The sequence below is a fragment of the Rhipicephalus microplus genome, chromosome X (genome assembly GCF_043290135.1).
Source record: "Rhipicephalus microplus isolate Deutch F79 chromosome X, USDA_Rmic, whole genome shotgun sequence".
NCBI classification, from domain to species: Eukaryota; Metazoa; Arthropoda; class Arachnida; order Ixodida; family Ixodidae; genus Rhipicephalus; species Rhipicephalus microplus.
The window spans coordinates 14,011,789-14,033,615 of record NC_134710.1 but is presented as its reverse complement, the minus strand read 5'-3'; the positions used below and the strand labels follow the sequence as shown (position 1 = coordinate 14,033,615).

General features: G+C 43.9%; 1 protein-coding gene across 3 annotated transcripts in view; it reads right to left on the bottom strand.

Annotated features, from left to right (window-relative positions):
* The window catches only part of sp3 (phosphatidylinositide phosphatase spermathreecae), a 109,212-nt gene extending 90,956 nt beyond the window's left edge, over positions 1 to 18,256 (bottom strand). For all 3 annotated transcript variants that reach the window (XM_037426597.2, XM_075881851.1, XM_075881850.1), the window contains exons 1-6: positions 17,998 to 18,256; positions 17,325 to 17,405; positions 10,051 to 10,187; positions 8,648 to 8,776; positions 6,007 to 6,054; positions 5,733 to 5,915 (exon numbers count right to left, since the gene is read on the bottom strand). In XM_037426597.2, coding sequence (XP_037282494.2) covers positions 5,733 to 5,915; positions 6,007 to 6,054; positions 8,648 to 8,776; positions 10,051 to 10,187; positions 17,325 to 17,405; positions 17,998 to 18,094 — 675 coding nt within the window. In that variant the 5' untranslated portion in view covers positions 18,095 to 18,256. The remainder of the gene's footprint in view (positions 1 to 5,732; positions 5,916 to 6,006; positions 6,055 to 8,647; positions 8,777 to 10,050; positions 10,188 to 17,324; positions 17,406 to 17,997) is intronic.
* Positions 18,257 to 21,827: the final 3,571 nt, after the last annotated feature.

The window sequence follows — 21,827 nt, the reverse complement described above, 5'->3', positions numbered from 1 at the left end:
GTCCTGTACGTGTCCTTCGTCCGCTGATCCGGTGTACTTGGGGATGTCGAGGCCAGCCGATGGTTAATTGATTTGTGGGGTTTAACGTCCCAAAACCACCATTTGATTATGAGAGACGCCGTAGTGGAGGGCTCCGGAAATTTCGAGCACCTGGGGTTCTTTAACGTGCACCCAAATCTGAATACACGGGCCTACAACATTTCCGCCTCCATCGGAAATGCAGCCACCGCAGCCGGGAATCGAACCCGCGACCTGTGGGTCAGCAGCCGAGTACCTTAGCCACTAGACCACTGTGGCGGGGCATGGTGCCGTCTGTCATGGTGCCGGTCGTTGTCCTCCTAGGCGATGATTCGGTAGTCAATCTATGGTCAGGGTGTCTTCTGGGTAACTGCGTCGATGATGAGTGACTGATGAAGGGCAGGCAGGTCTCCATCCTGTCGACTTGTGTGACGCTATGATGACTGGGCGACGTGGCCTGGCTCATACGCCATGTTTATTCGATTCTCAACCACTTCTTCTTCTCTACTTCTCCTAACCATCCCTGCCTTCTTACGTCTCTCTCTCTCTCTCTCTCTCTCTCTCTCACACACACACACACACACACACACACACACACACACACACACACACACACACACACACACACACACACATAGAGAGAGAGAGAGAGAGAGAGAGAGGGAGAGAGAGAGTAGCCATGGGGGTGAGTGTGGCACACTCTTTATGAGCCTGTGTGGTGTCACGTAGCACGTGAACTTATTATGAGCTGGCAGCTGACCAATAGTCCCTTGTATACAACTTTTCTTTCTGAGAAAACTGAGGGCGCTGACTGACACTCGCACGTTTAAATTCACATATATACCCAATAAAGTGGCTGGGAGGCTAGCCGCCGTAGTAGCTCAGTGGTAGAGCATCGAATGCGTTATTCGAAGGTCGCCGGTTCTGTTCCTGCCCACGGCAAGTTATCTTTTCACCCACTTTTCTTTCTTCACATTTACATTACAATTTGGTCTAATAACTTCCTCTATACTTTCCTTGGCATTGTTGTCTGTTAGATCTCATGATTATTGTGTCAAAACACGGAAAAATGAGCCCTTAAGTATACAATTCTTTCCCTTACTCATTACAGAGGGTCTCGTACTGGCAGACTTGGTGCCTTAGGTTGTATACGAGGGTCTACCGGTTCATACCAGCTACCAGCTCATATTAGGTTCGCATGATATTTTATGATTTCCTAGCCTAAACACAGACAAAACTTCAAAAAACTGTTTCAGGGTCCCTTTAAGTGAAACAAACAAATTTTATCTTTTGGACCCGATACAACATAACTCAAACGAAAGCTGACTAAAAGGACATTGTTGACTCCAGTAGCCGAAGCTGTGTTCATGCTGCCACTATCAGCAGAGATTAGTAGGACAGAAAGTTTACGAGCAGTCTCATTATGCCTCGAGATAGCAGGTGCCGGTGACAGCGCCCATCAAGCAACGCCCCCCCCCCCCCCCCCTTGAACAAAGCAATGACTGCGAAGCCACATTGTTAGATTTTTTTTTTACCGTCAGCTACCGACCCTGGAAAGCGAGAGGCGGATATGTAACAAGGCGCAGCCGCTTCACAGTAGGCCTTCCGACACCAGAGCCGGCAGTGAAGGTCTCACTACTGAAAGCTGCATATATTAAAACCGATTTGGTGCTGCTCCGATCAGGAGGCATGCTTTTTTTTTTAATGAGATGACATTAAAACAAAACGTGCAGCAATTTTAGATTTAGACCCTAGCAATCTCGAGTTCGAAAAGGCAGAGTTTTTAAGGAATTTTATCGCAACAGCGATTACAAACGCGGATGTGCTCGTGGAAAGAATTGCGAAAAAGCACTTCTGAATGAACATCCACGAATAAAGTATATTTAAGGAAAAGTGTCAAGGCATTCCCACTGTTCACGTGTTCTTCTGTGTACCCGAGCACAGAAAACAGGATCGCGATGCGCAGAAGTAGACGTGACAGACATTATGGCAGCACGCGTGCAGTTATATTAGCGAAAATTGCTTTAATTACGTGCCACGCAACTCTTCAAACAATCTATCAGCAGTATTCCTGGTACGGACGACGTCCGCCGATGAATCACCGCCCCAGTTTTGTGCTGCCAGTTGGACTAAAGTCACGAGCCCCCGCGAAGAGTGCGTTTCGTCATTCAGCGGACTTGCACAACAGAAGTTGCGTTGTTGGCAACAAACATAGCATCATGAATTGCTTAAGGCGCACGCACGACTGCTGTTTATTCAGCGGAATAATTTTAGGTACGTGATTGTAACTTTGGCGGCCCCGAGAGCAAGGTGCACATCTTTTGAAGTGCCGCATGACTATTGCCAGTGATGGACGCTCACAAATTCGACTTAACCGCAATTTCTGATGATATTATCAAGATGGTGCAGTAAACCTGATTCGGCACATTTTGGCGCAGGTGGCACAGTTGTGTAATCAATGCAAAGGCTTGCCGACGGTGTTCCATGAGGCCTCAGTTTTTGCCATGCCCACTTGGACTTATCACGAGCACCAGCCTCGACAAAAATGAAGACCACCTGCGGATTTTTTCGGCGCCTATCTGAGCACGGCACTATTGTCAATGCGGCCACTCTGCATGCTTGAGTTATTTCTAGGCCACATTATTTCGAGCTCGGGCATACAGCCACACCCACCTAAAGTGCAGGTCATACAAGACTTTCCATTGCCAACCACGAAGCGGCAGCTACGCCGATTCGTGCCTAAGTGCGCCCATACCATGCAACCTCTTCATGGTCTGCTGAAGGCAATGCAAGCATCTTTAAACGACCTGCCTTGGTGCGAAGAAGCGAAAAAGGCTTTCAAGTAAAGTAAGCAGGCCTTGGCAAATGCGGCTCTCGTGGCATACGCACAGCCAGGAATTCCCCAGTGTTTAATTGTGGATGCCTTGGACTGGAGATAGGTTTGCTAGAGGCTTACTCTACGAAGCAACTGGGAAGAGACGTGACACTCTTTACTGCCGTTGTGCACAAGGACGCTACATCCGGGTTCGTCGACTCACTCTTTGATACGGCACAGAGATGGCACTCGAGGCAGGTCGTCAACAAACACGGGTTTATACACTCAAGCTACAGCATAATGTGACAATTACGAGCTTGTGGGTCGGCATTAAAACTCCACAACACTGACTGAGTGCACCCTTGTTAGCAGGCGCTATGGCTACCACACAAAGGACAGCAGCCGATTGCGCATACGAGAGGCCGCCTGTAGAGCAGCACGTCTACCTCTTGTGCAGGCTTGTATGAATTTGCCTGGCAGCAGGCGAGCGCCGAGCGAATGCAAGCTGCCGGGAAAGGGGGCAAGTGAGGATCGACGAAGCACCGTGACGGGTGCTTGCATGACGCGAGGGGGAGGCATTGTCTGGGCATGTTCGAACACGTGTCTTCGTGCAAAGGAAACCAACACACGGGTTGCGCCAGACAGAAAGGCCTGGCGGCGAAACCATGGTGACCATGCTCCCGGCACTCAAGCCGCACACGGCCAGCACTCGCGCAAGCTGGGGAACGAGGCACCAAAGCAGAGGGCGCGCTCAATCCCCACAAGACATAGCTATTGGTGCCGTGTTGCAACAGCTGAGTGATGGTACTTGGAAACCAACTGCATTCTTCTCGAGGAAGCTGAGACCTACTGAGGGCCGCTACAGCACCTTCGGACGCGGACTACTAGCAGTCTACACAAGTACACGGGACTTCCACCATTTATTAAAAGGCGTCGAGTTCTTCATTTTAACCGACCGTAAAGCTCTGACCTATGCTCTTCGCTTGATGCTTGAGGCCCGTGTGCTTAGATTTAGGTGCTCATTACAGAACCCCAGGTGGTCGAAATTACCGGAATCCTCCGCTACAGCGTCTCTCACAATCATATGAAGGTTTTGGGACGTTAAATCCCCAACAATTATTAGAAAAGCAGGAGGCGTGTTGCTCTCTTCGACTCAAAAACCATGTGGGCTGAGCTACACATGTGCCATGATGTTTAAAAACCAACTGAACCAAACTCAACAGGCTGAGTCAGCACGTTACTGCTGGTGAAATCATCTCGTGCTAGTATTCTGCTTTTGCGCCGAAAAAAGTTTATATGAGCATTGTGAATAACACTGTAATGAGTAACACTGTAATATCTTCCTTTCATTAGCTTACGTGACGCTGCAAAGATGAGTTATCACACCAGCCAAATCACTGTTCCGGCGACAAGTACATGTAACTTGTGTGGATTTTTTTTAAACATATTAGTTTTGTGCGGCTCCTTATTTTCTCAGTTTGGCTTTCCAAACTGCGAGCTAGATGCAGTAATATGAAAAAAATTTACACTTCGCGGCAACAAAGAATGTTCGCACTATGACTAGCAACATCCATACTTCCTGAATGTTAAGTATATTCAAACATACAAACCCACGACTAAATCGTCGGCTGTTTACAAGCGCAAACACGTATTTTGGTCGTGGCATGAATAATCATTTCAACATACTGATATGTTTCGGCTGGACATCTACCTAGAAAACAAGGCGATCGCAACAGCATGGCGACAAGGAGGACTAGACACACTGAATATGGCAGGCGTGATTTCAATGCTTTTACGCCTTTATTCACGCTCTGTACAGCAAATATAATCAGACGCATGCTGTTGGTTTCTCTGACGCGACACTCAATCGGCATGCTCGTGTTCCACATGAAAGCATACTGGTTACCGGCTTTCACCGGTATGCTTTCATGTTTTCAGCATCGTGCAACCGGCAACATTGTGCATGGTGCAGGTGTGCAAATGACATTTGAACGCATGCACTGTAATATCGTGATTACATTGCTAGGAGAGAGCGTCGTTTACAAAGCAGATAAGGTGTTTTAATGCACACAAGCAATTTTCGTTACTGTACTGAACATGAAACTACATATAATGTCCTTGTGTTGCGGGACACAAATGTTTCATCCGCTTCCACAAGCAGGAACACTCCACAGACACGTCGCTTCCCTGCAGAGTATTAATCATGCAAGGTGGTTCTGTTCTCAGTTCTCTCATAGTGCATGAGCAAAATTTTTGGTGAGCACATCAATTCATGTACTGCACGGTTTGTGGATAGGCGCTCGTTCCATGCACTGTTCAAACTTCGTGGCTACCAACAGATTTTATAAATGTTGCTGGGTGCAATTACAGTCGGGAGAATACTGCGGAACCAACAACAAGATGAAAGAATGAATACTGTCAACCACGATTCAGTACGCGAACGAGGTGTAACCTAGGAAAGCACACATGCCACCGCCGCTCCCATCTCAACACAGCAGTCCATGTAACCATAGCAATGCCACCATTGTTCCCAGTGAATATGGCCGCTACGATGTCAATGCCTCCACACTGTCACCTTGGCATTGCAAAGCAGGGCCTCTCCTCTCTGCCTTTCCTCTGTGTTAGCACCCTACTCGTGTTCCTGGCATATAGTTAAAGGGGGCATTGGTCAGAAACATGGAGACTAGACTTCCCTTTTTCTATTGAATCGTTAGAATCTGAGTCATTTTATTTTTAGAACTTTCTGAATATATAATTTCTGGTGTGTACAAGTGGAGCCACATTTATAGTATCATGAAAATATGGCACATGAAAGACTGTTGGTACTATTGGCCAGCACACAACTTAACAGTAAAAACTAAAAGGATGAAGCAACACATCAGAGATTTATATAACTGACCTCAATTTCTGTCAAATCCCGAAGCATTTCACGGTTCCAAAAAAATCTTTCATCCAGCTTTTTCCAATGGGGTGTATCTTCAGGGTGCTGTGGCTGCTCCACTTGGCGTTGCATTGTGTTGGTCAGGTCACCAGTCGGAGAGAAGTAAAATGAGTCCGTGTCATTGAACATCTTCAAGAGTTCCTGTAAACGAGGTTTTTAGAAAGTACTTAATTATTTAGTTCTGACAGCAAGAGCAAACAGGGATATTGTAGAGAAAAAAAAAAACACTTACATCCAGCAACCTCCGCTCATATTTGTCCCGCTCTCGATTCTGCACAGTCTGGACATAAAAGAAAATCCAGCAATGTGGACTCTGTCTGCCAATACATCTGCACTTACAATCATCAATATGGCAATGCCCCCTTCAAGGGAGTGGCCTCTCTCATGTTCCCGCAATAACACAATCCTGTGCTTGCTCAGTGCAGTCCCGTTATCACCGCAAGCTTCCCAATTCCACCGCCCATCTAACTCTCTGCCTCTTTCTGATGCATTTGCCTCGTCTTGGAAGTGAGTCCTTTACTGATTAATAGATATGTGGGGTTTAACATCCCCAAAACAGCTTAGCCCATGACTCTTGACGACCAGCGGCTATCTTGCCTTCTCGCAACGTACTTTGCTCTTGCTCACTTCTCGATTTTTCTAGCATGCTTATAACAAGTATCTATTCACTGACCTACTCTGCTCTCATCTTGTCACTTAGGGTTACACCAATTATTTTCCTTTTCATGGCTCGCTGCATTGTGCTCAATTTAGTCTGCACTAGCTGTGATTATATAGCCTCGCAGAGCTTTTGGCAACATTTGAAGAAAACTTTCAAAGGTTTTTAAGGACTTTAAAGCACCTAACAAACCAATTTTGAAGAACCTGAAACAAAGGAAGGAATAAGGCACCAGTGAGAAAAACACAAGAAGTGACATGGACACAATTTTTTCGCATGTTTGTCGGATCAGATGTGTTTGTCTCGTTCGCACCCTATTCCTTGCATTAACATGCACCAACTAGACCAACAAAATGTTCCTCTTGAAAGACCTGAAACAACGCTTGTCGAGATCATAAAGAAAAACATAATATTTTACAGTATGGAAACCCATCTTTCACTGCACACAAGCCAAAGCAGGCAAAATTCTTGCAAGCAATACCCAAATAAAAAGTTTTCACGGTACTTTTCTTTGCTCATTTTCTGTTAATAGCAAGATTTACTGCATTGTACTGTTTTGTACATGCTTTCGTATTCTTCTGCTAGTTCTTCTGCTACATGCTCCACTGAAGTTTTCCATTTGAGCAGCATGCATAATTTGGCCGCATTCTCCATTTTTTTGACGTGCACTATCTCTTCTCGCTTGCAGCCTTCGCTTGATGTTTCGTGCACAGCTTCAGGAGCCACCTGAGTGGCATGCATTTTTCTGCCAAGAGGAATGTGCAATGGCCACACTGCGATGCTGCCCAACGTTTCAGCGCGACCGTGAATGAAGCTATCGTCGCGTAGTATTCACATGGCTAAAACTGAAGAACAAAGAAACAACAAAGAAATCCCTACTTTACAGAAACTCATGGGCAAAGAGCCTGATAAAGCCTGATAAAAGAAGCAACTTTGCTGTCAGACAGTTTTAACGGTGTGAAAGTGGTTATAATTTTTTTTTCTCTAATAAGGCCAATGTTGCACAGCTACATCTGCTCTCACTGCAATGTGGCAGACACTCTGGCGCACCTCCTACTTCAGTGCAAAGTAAGCGTTTCAAGACTACAAGCGGCAGCACCAGATGCGGACCAAGACCTCCTCAGTGAAGCGTGGGAGGCTGCGATCTCCCAGCCAGACCTGGTCGAGCAGCGTCAACTCATCGCTCGAGCTCGGAGGAATGTTCAAGCCAGAGTGTTCCTGGAATAAGGGACCCTCCCACCTTCACTCACAAGCTTTGATTGATTTGAGGGGTTTAACGTCCCAAAACCACCACATGATTATGAGAGACGCCGTAGTGGAGGGCTCCGGAAATTTAGACCACCTGGGGTTCTTTAACGTGCACCCAAATCTTAGTACACAGGCCTACAACATTTCCGCCTCCATCGGAAATGCAGCCGCCACAGCCGGTATTTGATCCCGCGACCTGCGGGTCAGCAGCCGAGTACCTTAACCACTAGACCACCGTGGCGGGGCTTACTCACAAGCTTCATTCAATAAATGTTTTTCTCTGTTTCTTTAAAAAAGAAACCCCAGCGTTTTTTCGATGTTCACCGATTTCCACAAAACTTTGCACATGTGTTTCCATCGCTACCGTGGGGATATGTGCGAAATTATACAATCAAATGCCATCTAGTTCTTTAGAAAAAAAAATTAAAATTGGTAGCAGATTTTGGAATCACAGTTGTAAACGCGGGCCAAACACACCTTTCCAAACACACCTTTCATCTCAGTACCAAACACACCTTTCATCTCGCATAATCTTGGTTATCTAAGCACAAAGTGCTGAGGTGTTGATTGATATGGGGGGTTTAACGTCCCAAAACCACTATATGAGAGATGCCGTAGTGGAGGGCTCCGGAAATTTCGAGCACCTGGGGTTCTTTAACGTGCACCCAAATCTGAGCACACGGGCCTACAACATTTCCGCCTCCATCGGAAATGCAGCCACCGCAGCCGGGATACGAACCCGCGACCTGCGGGTCAGCAGCCGAGTACCTTAGCCACTAGACCACCACGGCGGGGCAAAGTGCTGAGGTGTATTTGACTCTGGTGAAGAAATGCAAGTGTCCCATAAACTCCAGGTTATGGTTGCTTACCAGGTTAACAGCTACAAACAAGATTACAAGTAGTTTACGAAAAGCATGCCACATTTTAAAACGGCTTTATACAATGGCAAAAGACATGCCACACAAACCTTGCGTGGCTTGACTTGAGCGGTAGCAGTTTTGATGGTTTGCCATGTTTTTTGGAAAGCTCGCTGCTGTAACTCCGACGCAGGGCTTCGATCAGGCCTTCTCCAACTTGGTGGGTGCTTGCTGCATGGCTGTCAATATGAATGCTAGCAGTAAATACATTTGGTCTACTACTTATTAGACTAAATGTTAGACCATAAGTTCTGCCATACTCTTGCTGTTTTCGACGTGTAAGCACAAATAATATATGCATAAGCATGTTTTAAAGACACGCTCACACAAAATTTCTGAGCCTCTGTTTTCTGCTTTAAATTAGTGGTTACTAGTTTGCTAATTACACCAAAGAAACTCATTTACCCCGGCGCAAGACGGATGTTCAACAACACACCCATATGTTACGACCGGTAGCAGTTTCAATTATCAAGAGTACTTCATGACCCATGACTTACTCGGCCTGCTTGTTAACAAATTCTATTACGTGACCACAAATACCAGTGACATCATTGGCCACTTCTGCCCTGATGTCAGCAGCAGGGGTGCAACAGCCGAAATAGAACTTGGAGCAATTTTTGGAGCAGCAAAACCTTACTTTTGTAGCTTCAAAATTCGAACTTCAAAATTGCTGTAAAATACCTTCCAAGCTATATTTGCTGTTGACATTTTGCAGATGATATATGCAGGTTTGCAGAAATCGATCTTTCAGACTATCTCGGCCCGAAATTTCGCATCAGTACCCCTTTACGCGAGTGCGTCCCTGTTAATGATGATAATTCCTGTTTGCACAACACAACGCGATGACAAGCTTAAAGCAGTGTTTATCAACCATGTATGTTCTACAGACCTCTTGTGGACTGGTAAAAACAAGGGACCCTTTGCAGTAAAAAAAAAAAAAAAAGAGGGGGGGTGGGGGCATAAATTAAATGAAAGAGCTTGTAGCGAGAAATAGGTGCCCTTTGTTTCTCCATGCCAACGAATGGTCAAACTAAACTGTCATTCCAATTTGATCGCAATAACTTGTCAATCAGTTGTGCATTCTGCAGCCACATTCCACAGGTTTATAGCTATGCTTACCCTTCAAACATGCAAACCTGAAAGACGCAAATGTTGTGCAAAATTGCTATAAAAGCTTCACAGCCACCTCATGGAAAATAAAAAACATCAGCGATCTCCTACACAATGCAAAGCTGTTGTAACTGGACATGGCGGGCCTTCAAAAAAAGTGCCCAAGTGAGGGTCTGTGGACCCTCAGAAATAGTCCGCAGACCCTCACTTGAGAACTACTGGCTTAAAAAGCTGTGTTCTTAAAAAAAGAGAGAGAGGGGGGAAAGCAGATTGGTACTCATCAAAAGTAAAAGTTGTACAAAAAACTTCTTTGCAGCATTTCCCAAAGGTAGGTTAACCTTACCTCCATTTCCAGTTCTGGGGCTTCATGGACTGAGAGTGGTACCAGAACAACCTTGTTAACCTTAAAGACTTGGTGATTTCCAGGCAGGCATCCTATGAGATTTGTTTGTCGTATAAGGACCAGCTGCTGGTCAGAGTCTGAAAAATAACAAGGTAGAACAACCTGATCATCAGGCAAACAAATCAAATTTCGTGAGTACCAAAATTTAACATCACAAAATGCAAGCTGTATACTCCAAAAATCTATGGCTCAAGTTTATTTTTTACTGCTTGCTTCCACCTCCCCCCATTTTTTTTTTTCCGTTTTCACTTCACCTATTTCTTACTGCTAAGTCACCGAGCAAGAAAAAGTGAGGAGCTGAAACTCCGCCAACTTTGGTGACCACATAACATCGCGAGCAACTATCATGCTAGTGGCATCTGGTGACTTACAAGAAAATTGCCACTATTTCGGTTGCCAAGAAAACCGGTTCGTTGCATGTGCCAATCCCGTTTGGCTGCATACCACAATTGAATCCAGCAGGCCACACATATTTTTTAGCACTACAGTTTTGTGACATTATCTGGCCACCTTCAGTGACAAGTGTTTAATCTCCTATATCTTCTTGTTTCGCGCTATTGGCCAAAGCAGTGGGTTTCAGGGTTTAAACATCCTACAGTTTCATCTGGCCACCAATTAACACCTTCACATGAACTCAAGAGAACTGGTTAATGTGAAAATTCCGTACATTTGTTACACTGCAGAATAGACGAAATAACAAACGAAGCCTTTTTTACAGGTGAAGCTCATAATGCACTGTCAACGGCAATGCGTCAGCATTTCTACTTTCACTGTTTAATTGGTCTGTAACAACCCCTTCAATTGATAAACCCATAAAAAATATATCTACTATGAATTGGGCCCCGCCGCGGTGGTCTAGTGGCTAAGGTACTCGGCTGCTGACCCGCAGGTTGCAGGATCGAAACCCGGCTGCAGCGGCTGCATTTCCGATGGAGGCGGAAATGTTGTAGGCCCGTGTGCTCAGATTTGGGTGCACGTTAAAGAACCCCAGGTGAAAAACTGATTTGCTGCACAAACTTGAAGGAAAACAAGGGAGACAGCAAAGAGCGCTCTTTCCTGTCTCCCTTGTTTTCCTTCAAGTTTGTGCAGCAAATCAATTTTCAAGTATGAACCAACTAGTCTGCAAAAAAGTATTAACCCCAGGCGATCGAAATTTTCGGAGCCTTCCACTACAGCGTCCCTCATAATCATATGGTGGTTTTGGGATGTGAAACCCCACATATCAATAATCAAATTACTAAGAATTGGTACAAGACTGCAAGATTCAATTGTACGCCCCACACTCTTTTCTTTTTGCAGGCCATTCTTTTTCTTTTCTTGTCGCTCTCTTTGAAAAAATTACACAAAATTTTCATAATGGTTACACAAATAGACCCAGCCGTTATCACTCCATTTATGTCCAGAGATTATGGCTACCATGACGACTGTGCTGAATAAGACCTACTTTGTCAACAACTGCTGAACCATAGCTCCCTTGCGAAAATACAGCTCCTTGCTCACATCACCATTCCCTCTGGATCTAAATGAACGCTAGCAGCCCATGCTTTGCAGTGGGCAAATGGACAGCGTTGTTCTTCGATTGCTTCACAGCATGCATTTGTTCATGCGAGTCAGTAATGATGTTTTGCTAACTCATAAGCAGAAAAGTTACACAGCAGACAACGGAATGATGAGGACAAGCACTAACTTTCAACTATCATTTATTAAAGCAACACACAAACATATACCTGTCACACAAAATCGCAACCACGTCAGCCGAAGCATAAAAGGTAATAAATCTAACCAAAACCAAGAAGCAGCAAAACTATGCAGGAAAAACAAATGATGGTGAATTTAAGTAAGCTAGTTCCTTTTTTGCTGGAGCGATGGATGGCTTGCTGATGCAGCTTCTATTTTCTATAGCCATCCCTTAATGATGAGTTCAGTGCTATCGTTAGTATAAGTGGCCAACAATATTGTTTCATAAAATAATGGCACGCATTTGCATTGCATACAATGAGCTATCAGGAAACCATTCCAGCCTTTTTCTCTTTTTGATTGTGCTCAAGTAATCACACATTCAGGCATCTGCCTGTCTGTCCAACATAACTTGGAAGACGGCACAAAGGTTAGTTACATACTGTGCCCCTGACAAATTCAACAAACTCATTTTGCTGCTTAGTTTTACACCATTTTGAAGGCTTTCCTACTGGACTGGTTTTCGCACATAACTGCAACAACTTCCCTTTTCCGTTGTGAACTTTTTGCACTTGAGCTATGATGCCACCCGAGAAAACATTAAAAAAAAATTGAAAAGCGAGCTACAGTTCTTGATATTTTAAGAATCTACAGACATTCTGAATTGTGCTGCAGCATAAATGGTGTTTCTGTTTGGCTTTGGTCAAGAGCTGTGTTGATTTATGCAACTACCAATAGCCTTACCCGAAACCAAAACTGATATTTTGTGAAAAAGAAACCTAGATTTCAATCAGTAAAACAAACCTAAGTTTGTGCTAAAATATCCAGGACACATTTACACTACTTTGTCGTGAAGTATGCTAAATTAATAAGGTTGGGCAATGGCAATTGCGACCATGTTTACACTACACCGACATGTTGTACTACTATTCATTCATCAAATCAGTGTACTATATCATGATTTACAGAATATAACAAGATATGGCTAAGTTCCAAGTGAAACAAAGGCCGAAACGCAAAGTGTGAAAAGTTGGGTACCTGCAATTGAGTGAAAGCTTTGGGATATACAAGATAAGTTTTACCAAAGACATCATGAACAAAGAGAAGGATGTGTATGTAGACCTCAGTTTAGACTATATTTTGACTAAATATTTCTGAGGCAAAACCCAAAATCCGAATGAAGGCTTCAACAGGATGCTGTGGCAGCATGTCCGTGACTGCTCCGTTCGGACTATTAGATTTTATACGTCAGTTCAGCTATGGAAATAGTGGCACACTGGATATCTCAAGGCAGGCTGGTGTCGATCCTGGCGACTACAGCACAATATCTTGCCTCAGCACGGACTGAACTCACTTGAATAACGCCAGCCGCCCGTCAACTGCTGACGAAAAACAAGCTATGTACATAATAGGTTTGGTAAACTTCTTTCTTGTCCTGCGTGCACTGCATCAACCACATATGAATGCATACCAAACAGGCCAGCTAGACTTGCCAATTCTATTCTAGCGACATGCTTCCAAAAGTGGATACATTAAAATCAGTATAATGTTCTGCTTTCCAAATTTGTAAGCAGCCCATGGCATCTCTATCGCTTATTATATTTGCTGTTATGTGGACTCCTTTCTTCTATCTCAAGCAAGTTAGAAAGTTCTGCGTACGAAATTTCCATGCACTTCTGAAAGTAACTGCGGTAGATATAAGCGCCAAGTGAAAGAGCTTTTAGATGTGCCAAGAAACACTGGGCTCATAAAAAGGTGTTGAGACTCTAAAAGTACTTTCGCACAACTGGAATTGTGCGCCTTTATTGCTGCTACAATCAATTGCCGCACTTCTGCTGACAAACTCACATGAACAAACTGCCCCGGTGCACTTTCTGATGGAAGTGTGCCTGAACTCAAGACCTGAATACTTGTGTGTGTGTGTTCTGTAGACATTTTCACAAGATGTGGATAGCAAAATGGTGCATCTTCTTTTACACCAGAACGTTTATGCCCTTTTAATGTAATTAGGAAAGATGCTAAACTTTTGCAACAAGGTTGTTACCGTTTACCCAATGATTGCATTCTTTAATGCTTCTGAGAATGAGAAGAACATTTTTCGAATTTCACAGAATGAAAGTTGCAAGTGTAGATGGGTAGTTGTAAATGAGATAAGAACAGTGAGAAATGTGTCCTGAGCGTAGCAACCTTTCATCTCCAAGTTTATGCTTTATGACATGCAGGAACTCTAGTGAATAAGTTGGATTTTATATTTTTAAGTGCCAATGATGACTGCCTTACAATCGCTTATACAGATAAGACAATAGACATGTACAAAGCATGATCGAGTGTGCCAATTCAGCTTAATTTCATAGTTGCTTAATTTCATAGCTTAATTTCATAGCTTAATTTCATAGTACTCTGCATTGCCTCTTTCAAATGTGAAAAATGTTTAGTGGGGAAGGGGCCAATAGAACAAAACACCCCCTCAGGGTTTGTGGCATTAAAGAGGATATAAGAATGATTGCTATGCTTTTGAAACATCTCTGCTATTTCAGACTTTCAAGTGGAATACCCTTGAAAGGAACTTAAAAGAAGAATGGGTGCCATTTTTGAAGTGCTTCACTGCCTTAAAACCTACCGTATTTTCTCGCCTATGATTTCCACCAGAAATAGAAAAAATGTGCTTAAAAAGTGTGGCTGCAGGTTATATGCATGTATTTTTTTGTACAGTTTAAGGTATAGGTTACAAGCGAGAAAATACAGTATTTTGAAAGCCACAAAAGACCACTCTCAAATAGAGCCTGATTTAGAGGCATAAAATATAAACCAGAAACCTAGGGACTTCACCTTCATCACCAACAATTTTTAATTAAAATTATTCACTAGAACAAATGAGAGATCATGTTTAAAACACAAAAGTAAATAATTTCATGAGGTCTAAACATAAAACATGTGCACACACCTCACAATGACCTTTGTCATATTTCATGACAGTATAGAAAGCAACAAAACGTTATGTAGCACAAAACATGCACATCAAACACTCTCTGCTGTGAAATAACATTTAGCTGTCCGGAGGTGTATACAGATTAACAAAAGAAATACGCGTTCATACATGTCCAGCATTGATTACATTCGGAATTTAACTAAGTTGTGCCGCACTCCAAATCATCACTCAATAACTTGAAAGAAAAACTGCAATTGTTGATAGAACCCAAAGAAAGTAATAACAGAAACAAAGGCACCCAAACGATGGCACAGTCTCAAACCCTAAGTTAATGCAAAACCACAGCCCAAAATCTTTTGCAAGAATCTGGCGTTTGCCAGCCACCTATTCAAGCTTGTGAATGCCGAAATGAAATGACAGGTGGTGGGTGTCGCACATGCTACATTTCTGCATCAATATACAAGTTTTTTTTTTTCGTATGATACAGCATTTTTATAAAAAAAAACCTGCAACAGTCAGGCACATGTCATGTTCACACGAAATCTATGTTTAGGCAGAAATACTCTGCCACACCTAATAATAGCAAATGATTAACAAAATTGATTAAGTTTTAATTGTTAAGCTCGGACAATACGTTAGTATGGAAAAGTTGTGGGGCCTCATAATTTATGGCATATCCACTTTTTGGAGTTTACAAAAAAACCCATATTTGAGATATTATCATAATCGAAGGTTCTGATCCTAGTTATATCGAAAACCAGAGCACAGGAAATCTAGCGAAACAACCTGTGACCAACTTTGAACATGCATCCCGGCTAGTCAGGAAAAACGGCAAGTCGTCTGAAGTACACCAGTGGACTGCTTATTCTTTGCGTGTGATGTTTTGTGCCTACCTCTATTTCTTTCTTTAACAATTACTGTGGCTCTAAGAACTGTCTCGCCTTTTGTTGATCTCAAACTACAAACGTTTTCTGGAATTTCTAACAAATGGATGGGCCATAAATTGTGATGTCTTACAGCTTTCTCATGTGAACAACTGTACTCAAGTGAATGGCTAAAAAATTAACATGTTTTCGCGAATCAATCGTTTCCACGTAACTTTAGGCGAGGCAAAGTATTTACACCGTGTCGTAGATTTTGCAAGTGAACATAGCAGTTGCCCAACTATCATAGCATTATAATCAAGATCGTTACTATAAAAGAAATTACCCAGCATGTTTTAAAAACACAAGCTGGCATGCAAAACAGTGGTGTTAAGCTTCCTGAAACTGCTTGGAAATCACAATGATGATACCCAGCCAACAAGGGTCATACATGCAAATGCACAATTTAGACTAAAACCCAGAAACTAATGATGTTTACTCTTAATATCATAGATTCAACACACATTCTGAACTAAAGAAAAAACTTTCTGATAAGAAAGAAAGGGAGAGAGAGAAGTAAAAAAGATGATGTGCAATAGAAACAATGAAATATTCATTTCGGAAAAATCCTGATGCAAGCCCATGATATCCCTTGATAGCACAGCAAATTACACTATAATTATGGTTTTTGTGCTCATATGGCTTAACTGCACAAACAAGCACACTGGTAGATAAAGAAAGGATAGCGCAGTCTTCTGGTTTTAAACCCAGGCACACTCGCACAGCAAAGTTTGGCAACTGCTCCTGCGGTCTTATGATTTCGATAGTAACGGTACTTTATCAGCTGAGAACATGGGTCAAGAGGCAGCCTTGTAGTACACGTCAGATGAATGTGACTATTGGGCATGTTCTTTTATGTTCTGAACTTGTGCATAAAAAACCAACATCTGCAGACCTTCAACTTTTTAAATGATACCCAAAAGAACATATTGCCACACAGTTTCGCGTGGCTTCGTGTGAAAGAGGACGAAGAAGTTCGGACTGAGCCGCTTCTTGGCCCAGCTCAACGAGCAGTACTACGCAAGGTTACCTTGAGCATGACAATATATTAAATAGACATATGCACTGCAGCATATATGAGAAGCAAGAAAATTCTCACCCTATTAGTTTACTAAGTAAGATTGATACTATAAATTTTCTTTCCCAAGTTTATATGCAAGCCCACACATGCACGCATGTGGGTGTGTATGCATGCAAGAGGCATTGGCATTCTACTAACCTTTAATACTTAGGAAGGAAAATTTTAAATATTTGGATTTAAAGTTTATGACTACATAGCAGCAACAGAAAATGGAAACCCCTTAGAAACGCAACTTTTAAATGCAATTGTGAGCAGATATTACTCAGGTTTACTTAAATACAAAATCTAATAAATTATGGCCGGGCCATATCAAGAACCTAGGATGAAGTGCCCATAAATCATTCCTAACAAATCAAAAGAAATTAAGCATGGACTTATGGCCAGCAATTAGCATGAAAAGCTATGCTGCTTTGGTTGCCATGTAAAAGTTTGGTACTAATGTGACTTTTCATAAGGCTAACTTTATGAATGAATTCAGAGATATACAAATCGTGCACGGGGGTTTCGATGACAAATTATTGCACTCAGCCTAACAGCAAGTATATAGCTGCAGTGAAATGCAGTCTAGGATAAAACAAAAAAAAAAAAAGGCCAAGGTGCGAACCTGGATGCGGCTGAAATTTTCCAATTATTCCGTAGACTGTGCCCAAGCAGACAGGATCTGTCAGTTGATGCAGCTCGGATCCTGCAAGGTAAATACAACAAAACTAAGAAACAAAAAAGCCGCCAGCCCGGCATGAAACAATGACAAATAAAAACTCGTATGTCGGCGCATAATCTAGTTCCACGCTAAATGCAATTGCAGACAAGTCAAGCGTTTGCCACCAAACTAAGCGCGAGTTCTCGCCGAGCGAGAACCGCGTGCTCGCGTGGAAAATGAATCGCCCCGTAGCAACGTCGCACACATGCGCGTGAACGAAAAGTGAAACTAACAAAAGTTTTCTGACGCGGCGTGGATAAACAAAAAAGTGAGAGGGAAGAAACTCGGATACCTCTCAAAACTGTCGCCGATGTCTGAAATAAATCAAACAGGATGTGCTTAACTAAAGTTAAGCGGTCAAACGCAATAAATAAAGACGGCCACACTGACCGACGGCTCACTGAGCGCGATCGATACACTTGATGTGAACTACGACGGCAAATTTAGCTTGCCGCCTGGCTTAGGTTCTCAAGAACACGCTACATGACCGCACACTTATTACGTTCGCTCACACAATCATCTCGCACAACGACGGGCCGCTCCCGTAATCACAAGCCAAACGTGATGACATACGTACGTTTTCTTGGTTCCAGCTTTCCATCGATGCGGCTGCACCACAAGGTTTCTTCACCATCTACGATCACGTAATAATCTGGAGTCATAAGAATTTCCATAGCGCCAGGAAGAACCGCACCGGGGCAGGCAGCAATTGTTACTTTACCCAATCATACTACCATCTTCCTAATTATTTGCCCAGGTTAGCAATTGCTAGACACATGGGGCAGCCGGGCGTGAACGCGCCCACCACGGAGCCCCATTACCATCCCGCCTGGCACTCCTCCCCTTTCTCTCTCTTTTCCAGAAATGATGAGAAGGAGAGAGAAATTTGATTGACGCTATCCCTGCATCAACAACAAAAAGGGTAATTTCTTTTATTACACTACAACAATAGGGTAGGGAACTCATGTTTTTCATAGCACTGCTCATAGATGAAATGCGGTACGCATAAAGTTTCATACAATAATAACTAGAAGGAAACATGGGAAGTGGTTCGGTTCACCCGGTGGCACGAATCTTTTCGAGGCAAAAGCGTTCGGTTCACCCAATAGCCGCTTAAAACCGGCTTGACTTGGCTCAAAATGTATGAATAGATGGCGCTAAAATCGGTGTGTGTAGTTCAGTTCAGGCTGTCAAGGTGGATGGACGTGTTTTTTGAGCGCTCCGGATCGACTGCGCAGATAAGTGTTTTTGCATGTTTTGAGCTTGTCTCTATAATTATAAGGCAGCGGTTGAAATCTTCGTAGCACTTATTTTATGGTACGGCTTTTTCGGGGGCCAGTCACCAGGTATTTATTAGTTAGTGCGGGTGTGTGTGTTTGAATTTTTTTGTTGTTTTTTTTTGCCACCCCGTTGGGGAGGTGCGCGTACATTAAACACGCAAATTTTTGTAGTAGAGCTTGGACTTTCTTTTTTTTTTCGTAGTGCAGGGCTCGAGTGTAGTAATTATCGAGTATAGGGACAATTGGTGTCAGAAAGGCATGGTTAAAAAGACTGTAAAGTGTTCAGGATGTGGAGTGGGTTTGAAAGTGGACCCAAGCGTAGAAGCGGATGGAGAAGAGGCTGACGCGAAGTGTAGGCAATGTGAGGTCGAGGAAAAAATGGAGAAAATGATGGTTGCCCAGAGTGAACTGCTGATGAGAATCGCCAAACTCGAGACTGCGTTGGCGACAGAGCAAGAAAAAACGAGGGCAATGGGAGAAAGACTGAAGTCCGCCGAGGAAGTGCTAGCGAAGCTGAACAAAGAAGCGACCTTAGTACCGAGAGAACAGTAGGGAACCGGCAACCAGAACGGTGGAGAAGGAAAAGCAAGCAAGCTTGGAAAAAACAGGTTTAGCCGGTTCAACTGTCGCAAGGCCCAGCTTCAGCGAGGTAGTGGTGGGGCAGGAAGGGAACAAAGCAGCCAGCGTCACAGGTGCAAGTAGCCCCCAGGTGCAGAACGCTCCAGCGGAAAAGTCACAGCATGTGATAATCGCCGGGGACTCAAATTTAAATCGATGCACAGAAGCCATCAAAGAGAGGGTAAGAGGTGACAAGAGGGTTGCAGTAGGGGCGTTCCCAGGACGCAAGCTGGAAGCAGTCATGAAGCAAGCGAGCGCAAAGCTCAAAACGACAGCTGATAGACGCAACCTCGTGATAATTTCAGGCGGTTTAAACGATGTCCTAAATGAAGATGCAGCAGGACTAGCAGCCACACTGGCGAAAGGCGTCGATGACATGCGCGCCACTTCTCCTAAGGTGCAGGTAGTGATATGCACGATACAGGAGGTACCGGTGCGTGATAGCAACCTGCAAAGAGCGGTGGTCAACGCAAACCAAGAGATATGGCGGATGAGTCGAGAGAAAGGCTTTGAGGTGGTGGAAATAAACAGAGAGGTGCATAGGTGGAGGGGTTTTCAACGAGACAGAATTCACTTCGATGGGCGGCTAGGTCATGAGGTGGGTTGGCGACTTGCAGGACGCGCAGTAGCTTTTTTGGGGGGCAAGCGAGCCCTTCGGGTTGCAGGATAGCTAGTAACGAAGAAAACAACCAGGGAGACTCTTCGACAGGTGGTATGGACAGATACGATTCCAAAGTGGCACCAATATCTAAGATACGTAGAGTCCGGGGCATAAATAGACGTAGCCACGAGCGCCGAGCCAATTCAGACATAGGGTATATTAACATGCAGGGTGGTAGGAACAGGCTGAAGTGGGAAGAGATAGAAGAACAGCTAAGGGAAGAGAGGCCGATGGTATACGGTTTTGTAGAAACACATCTCAGGGACATGGAACAACCTCCGAACAATCCGGACTACGCGTGGGAGTATTGTAATAGAACAGAAGGCAGCAGAAAGGGGGGTGGTATTGGGGCATTCATTCATAAAAGTACAGACTGGCAAAGGGTCAAGCAGGAGTGCAAGGAACATTTATGGCTAAAAGGGAAAGTGGCAGGTCAAATGACACTCCTTGGTTTCGTGTACTTGTGGACGGGAGCAAAGGCCAGAGAGGAAAACCAGGCAATGGTAGAGTGTATATCAAAGGACATTCAGGAGTTAGGAAGAGAGTGCGAGATAATTATACTAGGAGACATGAATGCGCACATAGAAGATATAGATGGGTATACCGACCCGACAGGCAAAATGATCATGGATATGTGTGAAAGGCTTGATTTGATCATTTGCAACAGTACCGAGAAGTGTGAAGGGCAAATAACATGGGAGGTAGGAAGGCTTCAGTCGACGATAGATTATGCACTGATGTCACATAGGATGTATGATAAGCTCAGGGAAATGCACATAGATGAAGGTGGCTCCAGAAGTCTGGGTAGCGATCACAAACGTATCAAGCTAAGTTTTGGAAGAGCAGTGAAAGTGGGAAGGAGACAAGATGAGCAACTACAGGAAAATTTTTATCCAGAAAGGCAAATTGAAATAGCCACTAAACAAATTGAGAAAGTAATCACGGAGGATAATAAGACAGTATGGACATACACGAATCTAATTAGACTCTTTGAGATAGAGCTTGCTAAGACGCGTGACAAGTCACCCCGGAAAAGAAGACACAAACCCAAAAGTTGGTGGGATGAGGAAGTTAAGAGAGCCATAGCAAAACGCCAGGAAGCCTCTAGGGAACACAGACATGCTAAGCAGCGGGGTGAACCGACAGATGATGTGGAAAGAAAATGGGCAACCTTTCTAAGCTGTAGAAGGGATGCATCCCTTCTGATCAATGAAAAGATTAGAAGGAAGGGAGCTCAGTGGCTGGCAGAAGTACATAAAAAAGATAGAAAGGCAGCTGCGAAATTTTGGAACCATCTAAACTCCCTAAGAAATGAGACGAGCCTAGAGCAGAGGCTTATAACTACAGCTCAAGGTGCTAGGCTAGAAGGCGACGAAGCTAGCGAATATATAAAAAGAAGGGTGACAGAAAAAATTCAACAAAGAAGTGCTTTATGCACCACAATAGACAAGGATGAATCAAGTGGCGCAATGGCTCCATTTTCACAACGAGAGTAGGAAAGGGCTGAGAAGAGGGTTCCTAGTAGAAGCTTCCCGGAAAAAGAGTAGGGGAAGTGATGCAACAAGCAAAGGAGCAACTGTGGGATAGAATGGAGGACCGCAGTTTAGTAGTGGTAATGGGGGGTGTGATTGATGTGTTGCAGGGACGCGGGGGAGGGTTCGCAAAGCAGATTGCGAAGGGGATCACTGAGCTGAGGGCGACCTCGCAGGATGTGCAGATTGCTGTCTGCACGGTGCCGGAGGTGCAGAAACAGGGAGTCCACGTCGAAAGGGCGGTGGTTACGGCAAACAGGGAGCTTTGGACTTTGGGTAAAACGATGAAGTTCGAGGTGGTCAACCTGAACCGAAA